The sequence below is a fragment of the Podarcis cretensis genome (genome assembly GCF_951804945.1).
Source record: "Podarcis cretensis genome assembly, chromosome: 8".
Taxonomy (NCBI): Eukaryota; Metazoa; Chordata; class Lepidosauria; order Squamata; family Lacertidae; genus Podarcis; species Podarcis cretensis.
This window is the reverse complement of record NC_137177.1, coordinates 55,327,034-55,342,930: the sequence shown is the minus strand read 5'-3', so window position 1 is coordinate 55,342,930 and position 15,897 is coordinate 55,327,034. Positions and strand designations below refer to the sequence as shown.

General features: G+C 44.4%; 1 protein-coding gene across 1 annotated transcript in view; it reads right to left on the bottom strand.

Annotated features, from left to right (window-relative positions):
* Positions 1-379: 379 nt before the first annotated feature.
* FTO (FTO alpha-ketoglutarate dependent dioxygenase) overlaps positions 380-15,897 on the bottom strand; it is a 269,303-nt gene continuing 253,785 nt past the window's right edge. Inside the window, exon 9 of the mRNA XM_079988831.1 lies at positions 380-469. Within this exon, the coding sequence (XP_079844957.1) occupies positions 409-469 (61 nt within the window). The 3' untranslated portion in view covers positions 380-408. The remainder of the gene's footprint in view (positions 470-15,897) is intronic.

Below are 15,897 nucleotides of genomic sequence, written 5' to 3'. Positions count from 1 at the left end.
ATCTGTTGGAGAGCGCATGTGACCACTGATCCTTTAGTGAACACAGGGAGTTGTCTTAAACCGAGTCAGACCATTGGTCCATCTATCTCAGTGTTATCTACTCAGTGTTATCTAACTACTCAGTGTTATCTATCCAACTGACTTGTTCCATCAGCACAAGGATTTCCACTTGTGCAGTGGAACTTCCCCCCCCTCTCCTCACCCCATGCCCTCCACAAAAATCTGCTCCAGAGCATTGGTGGAATCCCCCAGATTTAGTGGGCACATGCAAGGGGGAGAGAAGCTCCATTGTGCAAGCAGAAATCCTTGCGCTGATGGAAGACGTTGGCTGGATACCACCTAGCAGCAGTTTCAGAGGAGAGACATTCCCAAACCTACCTGGAGATGCCAAGGATTGAACCTGAGACCTTATGCCTGCAAAGCTCTTCTGCTAAGCTGTGGCATGTCACTAATGGGAAGGTTTGGCCTCCTGGAAGAGAGCAAAAGCGGATTTGTAAAAGGATCTATATTTACATTTAGGGTGGCCCTGTCACCTAGAAGACAGCCCTCTGTTTAAAGTCCTCCAAGTCAAGGTTAATGATAAAGACCTACAAGACAGGTGAGTCAAGGCCTTGATGTTGCCTATTAAAAATGCTTTCCTTAAAAAGCAACCAGTTCCCAAGGGCCTGTTGGAATAAAACAAAGAAGGGCACAGTCTAACTTCTTTAGGGAAGGGAGTTCCAAAGTCTGGGAGCTCAGTGTAGACAGAGGCCCTCAGCTTTGGATGTGCCATTCATACACACTTTAGGACTGTGGCTTAACGCATATGGCTTCCCCCAGGCCACACCCCTTCCCAGGCCACACCCCTCAAAGGTATCACATTCACACCATCCTTGGAGCTGTAGTTTTCAATTTTCAGCACCCTTCAAAAGCTAAAGTTCCCATGAGTTTTTTGGGGAAGTCATGTGCTTTCAATGAGTGGTGTGTACACAGTCTAAGTCTGATGGCAGAGATGCATGAATAAAGATATGGGGTGACAACAACCAGAAAGGTCAGAAATGCTCTATATTCATCCTGACAGTTCCCATTGTTACCTTGCGATGTGTGGCTTATTTCGGGAGTTCTTCTTTGACGTGTTTTACTTTATATATATATATATAAAGCAAATGCTCAGTGTTAAGGAAGTTAAGTGAGGAGTTTTAGCCTTATAAAGACATAGAATTTTTCAAGGGATAAAAAAAAAAACACTGTTTTGGGGTTTGCCAGAACAGAGGGTGTTGATCAGTAAAGCAATATAGCCATCACCTTCTGGCATAACATAACTCTTTCCTGTCGAAGTCTATCAAGAGCTTGAAATATCTGTCTTTGTAAACACCAAGCACTCACATTCAAAATGAGTTGTAGTCAGAGGGGATGCAGGAAAGAAAATTTAGGGTCTGGAATTTGGTTGGTATTCAGACAACGACAGCAGAGGCAGCTAAGGAGGAAGATTTTGTTCTGTGCAAGAAATTGCAGGTGCCAAGCTGATCAGTGCTTCACAGAGGCCCCTAAAAGAGCAGTGGGGGGAAATGGGGACAGTGCCCCACCAACCACAGTCTGTGCTCAGCTAGCCCCCACCCGTCTACCTTCTGAATTACAACTAGCCCAGAGGCGGGTATTAACTTGTTAATTACAACTAGCCCAGGTACTGGTACAATGGCTGGTACTGGCAGACACCTTCATCCCGCTTAGTCTCAGTGTTACCTTTGTAGAACTCAACTGGGAGGAGGAGGATGGAGACAAAACTAGAATTAGTTGGCTCTGCATGCCATTGGATCTTTGGCTCCACCTACTGTTGGGCTCCCTGCCTTCCACCCTACAAGTCCCGTCACTTCTAAGGAAGCTGTGTGGGAGTGAGTTGGCTTTTGCATAGGGCTTTGGTTATTATTATTATTACCTGTACTTCACCAGCAAATCTGTTCTTAATTTAGATTTATTTAATTTAAATTTTATTTAATTAACCTTAAATTTAAATTAAAAACAGTTAACACAGATTAGACTCACGTCTCAGGTATCAAAGGTAAAGAAGAAACCAGGCACTCCCATGTATGAAGGCAGTGCAAGGGCCCATTATTAAGATGTAATGGTCCTAGGGGTTGCTCGTGCATAAGCCGGTGCAAACACCTGGCTGGGTTGCCTGAGTGAACCTTTTCTGTCCGGACAGCCACTCACCCGTGGCTGTCTCAATCACTGGCAGAATCCGTCAGTGGACATTTCTTAAACTTCTTCCAGCAAAGAAGCTCTTTGATGCCTAGTCTCCTCCTACTATCTCTGCGCAAAAGCCTTCTGCGCAAGGAGGGCGTAGGCAGCGGAGGACCGCTCCTCTCCCCGCTGGTCCCCGGCAAGGAGTCATGGGTGTTGGTTTCTATTTCCCTCACTGAGCAGCAACTGCAGTCACAAGGCATTGTTTTGCATTCCACAGTCAGAGTTACTGTTGGGTTCCCACGGGAATGGGAGACTGGATGTGACGTTCACTGGTTTCCTGTTTTTCACTGTTCTCTCGGTGTTCTTTGTTTCTGAGAAGAGTTGCTTCTCTGCTCTCGCAGAGGCAAGATGCATGTTTGTATTCTCTCAGCATAGAAGTGTAAATAAAGTTAAGAATGTGGCACATACTGCTTATCCTTCTGCTGTGTGGACTACTCTGTTTGGGCTCAAGATAAGACAAGCCTGTATCAGCTTCAGATGGGCAGAAGCCGGTCAAAATCTCACAATGGGACCGCCTCGCCGCTTCCCCCATCTGCCCCCCTTCTCCACTGGTGCTACGCTGATTCTCTTCCCCAGAAGATGGGCTGCCTCTCCCAATCCCGGGACGCTCTCTGGAATCCCTCTGGATTTTGCTCTCTCCCTCCGGCACTGATGGCAGTTCCCTGACACCAGGCTAACATGCCTAAGAGGCTGGATCCAAGCACGAGTCAAGGCACAATAATTTCTGTAACTCAGCAAACCAGAATATTAACTGTGAGGATCAAGATCCCCTTGATCCCCTAAAGCCCAAGCAAACAGATGCATCTTCAGGCGACACTTCAAGATTATCAATTGGGGGGGCACAACAAGTGTTCCTATTTGGGAACTCCACAAATAGGGTGCCACAAGGCTTACAGTGGGATCCCCAACTGCAAGGAGAGAAAAATGGCTTCCTGTTCCCTGTCTCTCTAATTGTAGATTTTGGGCATGGTTCCTGTTGGGAATGTGGCAAGATGAAGGATACTTGTAACCAGGGAGTACCAGCATCTCTTTGTTCAGAGGTGGGGGACCTGTTGGGTCTCTAGATGCCCTTGGACCACAGCTAACCACGCTGGCTGTGTCTGATGGAAGCTGGAGCGCAGCAATATCTGGAGGGTGCCAGGTTCCCTACCTCTGTGGCTCAGACTGTTAGGCGAGCCCAACTCAGAGGAGTCAGGTCACATCACATGATCATCTATGGCAAATCAGCATAATGGAAAGGAAATGGCTTCCTTGTCGGTGTTTCTGGTTTCAATGCATTTCATTTCTTTGGCCAGAACTAGATGTTGGAATATAGGCGGAACCCCCATCCGATATTCCTCATTCTCCAGTTTTTATGTGGCATTAGTCTTTTAATTTAGTGCCTGGGCAGAACGATCCCCTTCCGTCCCCCAACCCCTTTTCTCCTACCCAGATGCGACCCGATCTACCTGCTTCAGAGACAATGGATGGGTTTTGACCCATGTTCTTGGAAAGGTCGTTGAAGAGCTCATGCCTTGTGGAATGTGGTTCTTACCTCCGTGAATCATTGTAACTAAACGCTGTAATTATCATTCCCTTGAGCTGCATCAAATGTTATTTAACGGCCCGTCTTCTCATTGTGGCCTGTCTCTCAAAAGTCTTTGTGCCCAAGGGACTGGCAATCTATTACCGAAGGAACTGTTCTGACCCCATTAGCCAGGGAGGCAGAAGTAACTTTGAACTACAGACAATGGAGGTGCGAGAGGACCGGCATCAGCAAGGGAAGGAGATCAGCATTAGGAAACCATTAAATAATGGAAGGCCAATGTTGATCTCTGGCACTGCCTGCTTTATAAATGACCCTCCTGATGTTCTGCACACAGGAACATAGAAAGAGTCTTGCCGGATTGGACCAAAGCTGGGTATTGTAGAGGCAGAGACCCAGGTCACAAATTTGCCTCTGGATAAATTGAGATTGTTGCTGGCTGAAGTGTAGGAATGGGTGAGTCTGTCAATTTCAGTTTCCTCCATGTCTCATTTTTCTTGTCTTAAATTCCATTCCTCACATTTCTACAGAGGTTTGTGATTTCAAAGAAAAAGAAGAAGCACTTGTGAAATTCATCAGCATTTGTAAAGAGAACTTCTACCACTGTACACATTTTTATATGCAATTTTACTTAATAGTGTCTGCTATATAATGCATTTTATTTTATTTTTGCCAATGTATCAGCTGATCTCCAGGGCTTGCGAAGTGCTGCACAATGACTCTATGTAAGCCCTGACAATCAGTGTAAAGCAGGCATAGGCAAACTCAGCCCTCCAGATGTTTTGGGACTACAACTCCCATCATCCCTAGCTAACAGGACCAGTGGTCAGGGATGATGGGAATTGTAGTCCCAAAACATCTGGAGGGCCGAGTTTGCCTATGCCTGGTATAAAGAAGAAGAAGCGTTTGGACTTGATATCCCACTTTATCACTACCCTAAGATTCTCAAAGCGGCTAACATTATCCTTTCCCTTCCTCCCCCACAACAAACACTCTGTGAGGTGAGTGGGGCTGAGAGATGTCAAAGAAGTGTGACTAGCCCAAGGTCACCCAGCAACTGCATGTGGAGGAGCGGAGACGCGAACCCGGTTCACCAGATTACGAATCTACCGCTCTTAACCACTACACCACACTGGCTCTCCTTACCTTGGAACTGATTTTTATTATGCATTCCTGGCAACTTACAATTGTCTGGAATGGGGAGGGTCAAGCTATAAAGGTTAGTAATATGCACATTTATGACAACGGCTCTCTTCTTAGTAACAGTGATGTTGCCCGGCTAGGTCTTCTCACTGACTTTGCTTCCTTTACTGGAGGTACAAGAATGCAAGAGCCTGCTGAGTCAGAGCAATGGTCCATACATTCCAGCATCCTGTTCTCACAGTGGCCAACCAGATGCCCAATATGGAAAGCTCACAGGCAGAACCAGATCACGACGGCACTCTCCCATCCTATGGTTTCCTGCAACTGGAATTTCTTTTTCTTTTTTGTGGTGGTGGGACATTAGAATTCCTGTGGAGAGGGATAAGTTAGTGGCTATGGATATGGGTGATCTCTTTATAGTAAGTAGGTCATATTGCAACATCTTTCTAGATTTTATATTATTATTTATGCTATGGCAATCCGCTGGAGCCTTGCAGTACCTCTATCAAGTAAAACCACATAATGTTTAATGTTCTTTAGTGATTGCTTTATCAGGTAGTCCTAGAGGTTAAAGGAATAAAAAATAAACAAAAATAAGCTATTTGTTTTTCATGTAGCTAACTTAAACAAAGCAAGGGCTCTGTCCATAGCTTTCAGCTGAGGGTTTAAGTACTCATAAAATGACAAGATGCATTTAAAACCTACAAGTTCTATTAAGTTCCCTGGGCAGGATTTCATTTCCCCTTCTTATTAGAGGTCATTAAATTTACTAGATGTTAGTAAGATCCTTGTAAGCAGGCAATATGAAGGCTTGCTAAATCCATGTGCTACATATAATGATGCAACTATAGAAATGATAATGAGCTGCAGAAATAAACCAAAGTCTTGGATTTTGTACGTTGGAACACAGTAGGTGATTCTTGGAAGTGTGAGAACAATGCATGCTAATGCAGAGATAAGCCAGAGTTTGTTAGAGATGCATTAATGCAAGCCCAAAATGACCTCCTTTATTTTGCACACACACCCCGCTCTGAATGACATGGAAGTGGGGATGGTGTGCCAAGGTTTTTCAGGGGTGTGGGACTGAAATTCAGGGTGGGAAGGAGGCCAAACTCACCTGCCCCTTATTTGGTACTTCTTTCAACCAGCCCCTGAGAATGACATTGGGTTTTAGTATGACTCCGCGTGAAGCTTCTGGGTAAATAAATAAAATGCAGCTCCCAGAATTATCTAGTGGACATCTTTTTTTCTTTCTTTTTTTGGTACCTATTAGTTCCCATACATGATGCTATGTTATCACATAGCATTGTTCTCAGAGTCCGTTGGGGAAAAAAGATGGCGGCTATCATCTGATGGCTGATGGGTTTTGGTCCAACTGCAGTTTTGCCTTCACTAAAGTGTACTGAGAGTTATTCCCTACTTCAACTTGAACCCTTTTCCATATTCACATTTCAGCTCTTTCATAGCACACTGAATATGGTACACAAATTTTAGCATTGATTTGTTCCACATTTGAGGCTGAATAAATGGGAAAGTGGGGTATAAAGGTTTAAATGCAAACATTGCTTTCTAGTTCGAAGAAGTCAGTCAAAAACATGGTGATGTTTATGAAAGAGTTAATTAAAAACTCATAAGTCAGGGACTTTAGCCAAGCTAGGCATTTCGTTTATGCATCTGTTATGTTTGGCAAAATGAAAGCAGAAGCTGAGAAGCACTATATAGAGGCTGGTCTGTACCTCCTTAGAAACAGTGAAAAGACACTAATACCACCATGCAAAATCAAGCTTTCTAAGGAATACTGGGGGTGTTTAATGGAGCCCAAGTCATCAGACACACTTAGTTTCAAAGTTATGCCATTGCTTGCAGAATAATAATAATAATTATTACCACTCTGGGCGGCTTCCATAGAAACCAAAAATACACTAAAATATCACAGATTAAAAACTTCCCTGAACAGGGCTGCCTTAAGATGTCTTCTGAATGTCAGGTAGTTATTTATCGCTTTGACATCTGATGGGAGGGCGTTCCACAGGGCAGGCGCCACTACCGAGAAGGCCCTCTGCCTGGTTCCCTGTACCTTTGCTTCTCGCAGTGAGGGAACCGCTAGAAGGCCCTCGGCGCTGGACCTCAGCATCCGGGCAGAACGATGGGGGTGGAGACGCTCCTTCAGGTATACTGGGCTGAGGCCGTTTAGGGCTTTAAAGGTCAACACCAGCACTTTGAATTGTGCTCGGAAACGTAGTGAGAGCCAATGTAGGTCTTTCAAGACCGGTGTTATGTGGTCTCGGCGGCCGCCCCCAGTCACCAGTCTAGCTGCCGCATTCTGGATTAGTTGTAGTTTCTGAGTCACCTTCAAAGGTAGCCCCACATAGAGCGCATTGCAGTAGTCCAAGCGGGAGATAACTAGAGCATGCACCACTCTGGCGAGACAGTCCGCAGGCAGATAGGGTCTCAGCCTACGTACCAGATGGAGTTGGTAGACAGCTGCCCTGGATACAGAATTGACCTGCGCCTCCATGGACAGCTGTGAGTGCAAAATGACTCCCAGGCTGCCCACCTGGTCCTTCAGGGGCACAGTTACCCTATTTAGGACCAGGGAGTCCTCCACACCAGCCCGCCCCGTCCCCCAAAAACAGTACTTCTGTCTTGTCAGGATTCAGCTTCAATCCATTAGCCGCCATCCATCCTCCAACCGCCTCCAGACACTCACACAGGACCTTCACTGCCTTCACTGGTTCAGATTTGAAAGAGAGGTAGAGCTGGGTATCATGTGCATATTGGACACCCAGTCCAAACCCCCTGATGATCTCTTCCAGCGGCTTCATATAGATGTTAAAAAGCATGGGGGAGAGGACGGAACCCTGAGGCACCCCACAAGTGAGGGCCCAGGGGTCTGAACACTCATCTCCCACCACCACTTTCTGAACACGGCCCAGGAGGAAGGAGCAAAACCACTGTATAACAGTGCCCCCAGCTCCCAGCCCCTCTAGACGGTCCAGAAGGATGTTATGGTTGATTGTATCAAAGGCCGCTGAGAGATCCAGCAGAACTAGGAAACAACTCACACATTTGTCCCTAGCTCACCGGAGATCATCAACCAGTGCGACCAAGGCAGTTTCAGTCCCATGATGAGGCCTGAATCCCGATTGGAAGGGATCCAAATGGTCCGCATCCTCCAGGCGTGCCTGGAGTTGTTCAGCAACCACGCGCTCAATCACCTTGCCCAAGAATGGAAGATTTGAGACTGGGCGATAGTTGGCCATACTGGCCGGGTCTAAATATGTTTTTTTAAGAGGCGGTTTAATGACCGCCTCTTTCAGCGGATCTGGGAATGTTCCCTCACAGAGGGAAGCATTCACAACCCCGCAGAGCCCATCGCCCAGCCCTTCCTGGCTTGCTTTTATTAGCCAGGATGGGCAAAGATCAAGGAGACAGGTGGTTGGTTTCACGCGTCCAAGCAGCCTGTCCACATCCTCGGGGGTAAGAAAGAAATCAATTGTCCAATATATTAAAAGCAAATCATTGTGGTTGTTAAAGCACTGGAATATTTTAAGCTTCAAATGCATTCAAACTAAATGAAATCTTTTCTTTTCCTCTTACTGCTAAAAAATAGTTCCACTGATCAAGGCAATATACATGAAAAACACCAATGAGTTGTGGCTTGGTTTTGTTTTGTTTTAAAAGCAGGGAAGTTTGTAGGAAATGAAACATTCAGCACAGTAGCATTGCCCTATTCAGTCTAATAAGAGATAACGGAAATCCTATACACCAAATTCTTCTCTCTCTCTCTCTCTCTCTCTCTCTCTCTCTCTCTCTGTCTCCTACTCTAATCAAAGCAATGAATCAATATTGCTGACAGAGAATAAAGCATCTGAAGATCCATAACATGCTGTGGTGAGGCCAAAATCCAGCCTGAGCCATACCCAGAATTACTTATAGAAGCAAAACACAGTTACAGAGAGGGAAAGTCAAGAATGAATTAATCCCTAGTAGAACGTAAGCTCAGTCCTCTAAATGCCTAGTGCTGGGGTGGGAACCTATTTCAGGCCAAGGGTCACATGCCCTCTTCAAGAGGTTGCATGTCAGTAGTGGGTGGGACCAAAGGCAAAAGTTGGCAGGGCCAAAATGTGAATTTTCAGGTCAGAGGAACCTTTGGCCCTCCCCATGTTGCTGAACTACAATTCCCAACATCCCTAGACATTGGTCATACCTGCTTGGGCTGGTAGAGGTGACATCTGGAGGACCAAAGGATCCTCTTGCCTGTGGTGTGCAAATTTCGAAGGAGGGTGTGTTTCGGTTCACATATTGTTTTGGAAACAGCAGATTTGGTAGGTTTGCCTTTAAATGTGAATTTAATCAACCCCCCCCCTCCAGCAATAGCAAACCCAAACAGAATGCCAAATGGGCAAGCTGAACCTAAGACCTCATTTCAATCTCTGCCAACAAGAGATCATGGGTGTGAATCATGAATTGAGAATTGCACCAGCCAAAACCAAGGTTTTCTACGGCAAACTTTTAAGAATGTCTGATTATTACTTCCGTCTTCAGCCTAGTGAGATGATAAAAGGATTTCATTTTCTGCCAACAATTTCATTCTGCTAATGTAAAATCACCTTTAGATCTGATTTTGTTTTGGCTTTTTGTTGTTGTTATATATAGAAAAGAGCCCCATTGCCTTGAGCGTTTCACATTTGTATTGGCTCCATGTTTAGTTGAGAGCTTTTTGTAAAATTGATGAATATTGTCTAAAGGCAAGTGCAGACAGGCAAACAGATCTGTATCTCCCGTAATCCATTTAGCCTGACACACATGTGCCGGGGACCAATTTTACTGCAATTCTTTCAGCGATGATGAAAAGTAAATGCAGGCAAAGTCGTGAACTTCATTTTGCAAGGAACCCTTTTGCAATCTAATGAAAGTCGCTAAAGAGAGGCATCTCTCTTCCACCTGACCCTGGCCCTCCGCACACAGCGGAGTCAATAAACAAACACCAGGCGTAGGGAAAGGTTTGTGTTAAGAATGCTTTTGTGCATCAAATGATGGCCAGGTGGCACACAACTCCAGAAATTCTGAATAAAATACCTGCCTCATAAAGTCAAGTAAGTTGGAAAGAAGAAAGGGAGGGAGGGAGGGAGGGAGGTGTATGTGTCATGAACTGGCAGGACTACAGGAAGGAAGAGGATCCTGGTGAGGGGTGCAGCGGGTACTGGGTCACATGGGGGCAGGATGGGGAAGGGGAAGGAGAGGTTGGTGTAGGTAGTACTCACAGAGTGACAGAGGATGACCAGGGGCCAATGCACAGGAAGCTGAGCAGCAGAACAACAGAGCCAGAGAGACCCCCATCCCCACAAACACTGTGTGTCCTGAGACATAGGGAACAGCGGGCAGGGCACTCCAGGAAGCAGAGGCAGGCCAAGGCCTGCAGCCCAGTTCACTAGCTGGCCAGGTGGGGAAGGAGGCATGTGATTTCTCAGCTGGGGCAAGCTGAGAGCTGGTGAGGGTCACATGTCTCCTCAAGCCCAGATACTGCAATCAGAAGCACAATATAAGAAGGCAGCAGAGCTGAGGTTCTGTGTCTGCTCAACTGGCAGCATTGAGCAGCCTCTCCTTGGACCATCACGGGTTTCTACTTCATGCGTGATGCTGGACTGCGTCCTGATTTTGGACTTGGACTGACCCTGAACCTCGTTTCCTGACCTTTGGCCTTTGACTTTGGACTGTGGACTATTGTATATTTTTAGACCCCATCTTATCTCTGTGATTATAAATTGTAAGTTGTTATAAACGGTTGTTAAACATTGTGATTTGTTGTAGCCTTCCCTGCAACCTTAGGGTGAGAGTGGATATATATATTATTATTGGAAAATTGTTAGAAGTGTATTGGAAATATAGTGAATATTAAAATTTTATTTTACAAAAATAACAAAGAATGCATATGTGAGAGGCTGACAAAAGCTGAAGCTGGTGCTGGACTCTGTGCATTGGCAGGCCCAGCTCAAACAGATGTAAACATCAGCAGGCCGCAAATGACACCACATGGCAATGGCAGGCTGTCTGATATCATAGGACCATAGAATTGTAGAGTGGGAAGGTAGGCCAAGGGTCATCTAATCCAACCCCTTCCTTGCAAAGTAGGAATCTCAACTAAGGCATCCATGACAGATGACCATCCAACCCCTGTTTTAAAACCTCAAAGGAAGTAGAGTCCATATCCTTCCAAGGGAGTCCATTCCATGGTCGAACAGTTCTTACTATCATAAAGTTATTCCTGATGCTTAGTCGGAATCTCCTTTCTTGTAACTTGAAGACATTGGTTGCTTTTGTCTCCCTTGCTGATACACAGAGGGAGAGATAGACTGGAGGGTGGAGAGAGCACCTCACCAGGAACTTGGGGTTGTATTGAACTAAGTTCTTCTCACAGTAGACCCACAGAAATTAATATACCTAATCTAGTCATGCCTATTAATTTCAATGGGTCTGCTTTGAGTCTAAAACTGGCCTTGGGCTATGAGTTCTACTTACCTTTGCCCAAGCTTAGCCTTTACAGGACAGGGATCAGGAACACTAAAGGAGGTCAGGAGGAAAGCCCATTTGGGTCCCTTGAGCTACCCCCATTGTTCAGCCCAGACACTGAGATCCAGCGCCGAGAGCCTTCTGGCAGTTCCCTCATTGCGAGAAGTGAGGTTACAGGGAACCAGACAGAGGGCCTTCTCGGTAGCGGTGCCCACCCTGTGGAACACCCTCCCTTCAGATGTGAAGGAAATAAGCAGATATCCTATCTTTAAAAGACATCTGAAGGCAGCCCCGTTTAGGGAAGTTTTTAATATTTAATACTGTATTGTTTTTAACACTCGATTGGGGAAACTCAGCCAGATGGGCGGGGTATAAATAACAAATTATTATTATTATATTATTATTATTATCACCCACAAGCAAGGAAGGAGACCATGGAGTGAGGTGGTGCAGATCATAAAGGGAGACTTAAGGGTGAAGCAAGGTGTTCATGGTGATTATGCGACAAATGCACAATGGTAGCCAAGCTCCCAAGCTTCTTTAGGAAGAAGGAACACTCACTGTCTCCTCTGGAGTAAGAGGTAGGCTTGGGGCTTTGAGGGTATTCAAAGGCTTTTTCATCTACCTGGACCTCAAGGATTGTGATAGTAACTTTGGCATACCAAAGGTTGATACTATATATATAATTGTAGCAGCATAGATACGTTATGCAAAGTATTGGAATCATCCAATCAATTGAATGTGGGGGAGTTAGAGGAACAGACTATAATGTCAAAACTAACTATATATTTATAGGAAAGGAGAACATAACAATTTTGTTCAATATTGAATACTCATATTGACTAATGGAAAAAGCTAACCATATACTTCTAAGATAAATTATGTATACGAAATGCTATAATGTATGTTGTGTAAATTTTAGAATTTGTTTTGCACGAATAGAAAACAAAATGAATCTTATTAAAAGGGGAGATGGAGAAACAGAGAGAGAAAGAAAAGCAGGCAAAATGGATTGAGGCCACAATTCCCATGACATACACTATGATGTACCCGAAGACATCCCTGCCAGCCCTTATGCACAGTTGCTGTTGGAAGAGGTAACAGAGCCAAAGAGGAGGGGATTTTGCTGGAATTCTGTTCTAAGCAGAGGTGACAGTCAGATTGTGTTTCAAACCCAAGTGTGAGCTTCCACAGAAGTTCAGGACTAAGCAGAACCATGGACAGCTCCATGGAGTGTACAGGCTAGAGACTACCACATAAGCACAATAGACAAATGTTGGAGTCCTGGGACACCAAGGACATGGGTGGCCCAACTGCCTTGGACCGTAGAGGTGGTGGCATCAAAATGTGTTCCTGAGATTTTAGATGTACCCCTCCCACGCCACATCCTCCTTGAAATTCTGGACTCATCTCCTGAAACTGTGGAGTATAATCCTGGGGTCACACATGCAAGACCCACTCCTGGTGTCCCTGTGCATGGGGAGGTCTGAAGTGGAGCCAGTGAGCGCAGGGATATTGGAGCTTGGGCTTGTGTGTGTCCTACTTTCATTATTATTTATTAAAATTCTCTCCCAGCCTTCCTCCAAAGTTGCCCAGGGTGGCAAGCATGTCTTTAATAAGACTGAGTAGATGGGCTAGCACACATGGATTCAGACAAATGCCTCAACAGGACTAGAGTATATAAATGAGCAAATGTGCATCAAGGAAAGGAACCAGAATAATCAAGAGCATAAAACCTATACAGTGGTACCTTGGGTTACATACACTTCAGGTTACCTACGCTTCAGGTTACAGACTCCGCTAACCCTGAAATAGTACCTCGGGTTAATAACTTTGCTTCAGGATGAGAACAGAAATCGTGCTCCGGAGGTGCAGCGGCAGCAGGAGGCTCCATTAGCTAAAGTGCTACTTCAGGTTAAAAACAGTTTCAGGTTAAGAACAGACCTCCGGAACGAATTAAGTACTTAACCAGAGGAACCACTTACAGATAGGTAGCCGTGTTGGTCTGCCATAGTCAAAACAAAATAATTTTTTTTTCCCTTCCAGTAGCACCTTAAAGACCAACTAAGTTAGTTCTTGGTATGAGCTTTCTGAAGAAGTGTGCATGCACACGAAAGCTCATACCAAGAACTAACTTAGTTGGTCTTTAAGGTGCTACTGGAAGGAATTTTTTTTTATTTTGTTTTGACAGAGGAACCACTGTATAAGCAGAGGTTTGCTCGGAACTGAATGTGCAAGTATGAAATAATTGAGTCGCAAATATTTACATTGTAATTGGTGAAGTACCACTGAGGAGATCCTGAGAAGCAGCTCACGCAAGTGTTGCTGGAAAAGACCCCTGTGTTTTAACCAGTGCTATTTTTCTAGAAAAAGAGGTACTGGAACACCTCCCTTGTTCTCTTATAATGGCGCCCACCTGAGAGGTGCCAGAACTGAGTTCTGGTGAGTTCTGGCTGAAAAAAAAGCCCCGGTTTTAGCCAAATTCTATTATATGCACTAACCAGGCTCCTAATGCAAAAGGAAATTAGCACTGCAGACACGAAGAAAAAAAAAAAAGGATTCAGTAGTCAGCCCCATTTGTCCCTTTCTTCTTTACAGAAGGCTTTCAACTTTCATGTGAACACCCTTGTTTTCCTGTACCCTTTATGAGTGTCAAGTGGATTTTGCCACTGCGAATCTCACAGCTTCTAACAATGCTTAATTAAAACAGAAATTAATCACAAATCAGCAGTAAAAGAAACACAATTGCTTTGTTCTCCACATTGCCACTTCAGTTTCTTTCAATCTGTTCCGTTTTGTTTCGAGGCAATCACTTTGTCAGGACAGAGGATAACTGTGTTTTTCTTTTTCTTGCCAAAGCAAAACGTCCCTTGTCTTCTATTGGGCTTGCCCTGTGATTTAAAAACAAAACAAAACAAGTGTTTCTTAACCAGTGATCACTGTGCACACTGTGCCAGCTAGTATTATATTTTATTTTTTTCACTAAATGGTTAAATGAAGCAAACACAATAGAGATTCAACGAATCTAAGTCTGGAGAACAAGTCCAACCACCCACCCACCAATATATCTGGCTTTGCACTCAAGCACACAGATGCCCAAAGAAATATATTTCAGGGGGTATATACAGTGTTACCTTGGGTTAAGTACTTAATTCGTTCCGGAGGTCTGTTCTTAACCTGAAACTGTTCTTAACCTGAAGCACCACTTTAGCTAATGGGGCCTCCTGCTGCTGCTGCGGCGCCGGAGCGCAATTTCTGTTCTCATCCTGAAGCAAAGTTCTTAACCTGAAGCATTATTTCTGGGTTAGCGGAGTCTGTAACCTCAAGCGTATGTAACCTGAAGCGTATGTAACCCGAGGTACCAGTGTATGTATTTATCTCCCCAAGGAATTTATTATTTCAGTTTTGACCCTACCCGTTTTCAAGGGCTTTGAAGTTGATAATAAGACTGTAGAATATGAGCTAAGCGTTTTTGTTTAGTAGGCCTACTAAAATGAATGGTCCCATGTGGGTCATGTCCACTAATTAATATGGGGCAACTCATCTGTACACCTAGCACTGGATACAACCTCTTGTCAATAAAATCCATGGAGTAAGATGATATGGCTTGCATCCAAAGAGGAAACATATGGCCCGGTTAGGATGTAAAACAATCCCAGTCTGACCCTGGTTTTTTAGCCTGAGAAAAAAGTCATGTTGCTGTGTGTACCTTGCTTGCCCTTCTCCACCCCAGGTTTCATCTCCTGGTTAGGAAGCAGGAATTAAAGAAGAGTGGCAGATGAAAATGATGGACTTTGCAGAACTGGCAAAACTGACGGGAAGAATCTGGAACCAGCGACATCAAGTATTCCAAAAAGACTGGAACAAATTTATATTATATTTGAAAGACAATTAACATCATTAGCAGGGTTACCTGAAGATTTGTAAGATGAATTAGTTACTTATTCAGGTGGAGTAATTTAATATTTTAAGTAATGGTATAACAAGAATAGGAAAGGAAGTGAAATAATTTAATTTTGTAAACCATTAGGTGGGAGGGAGGGAAGTCGTTTAGGCTTGGCTGAGCCAAAAGATTTAGTAAGAGGATACGATGTTACGTATTGTGATTATATGTAAAATTAATGAAAAATATTTTTAAAAAAGGAAAAAGCGATTAAGCCACAGTTTCCCAGTTTGGATGTAATGGGAAATGGTAGTTTAAAGGAGCCATTTGGTTTGTATACAGAAGCTCCAAGGTCCAATACCTGGTGGGATAGGAATGTCCCCTGTCTGAAACCCTGGAGAGCTACTGCCAGTCCGTGTAGACAACACTGAGCTGGCCTGACCTTCCTATGAATATTGTCTCTTCTGTCATTTCTCCAAAGATGAACAAGCCACCTTTTCCACTGGATGTGGTGATTCCTTCTTTCCTTTAACAGATAATATAGACAAGCCCCTTTTTTATTACAGTGATGCAAGTATAAAAATCCTGAATATGAAAAGAGGGAAATTTA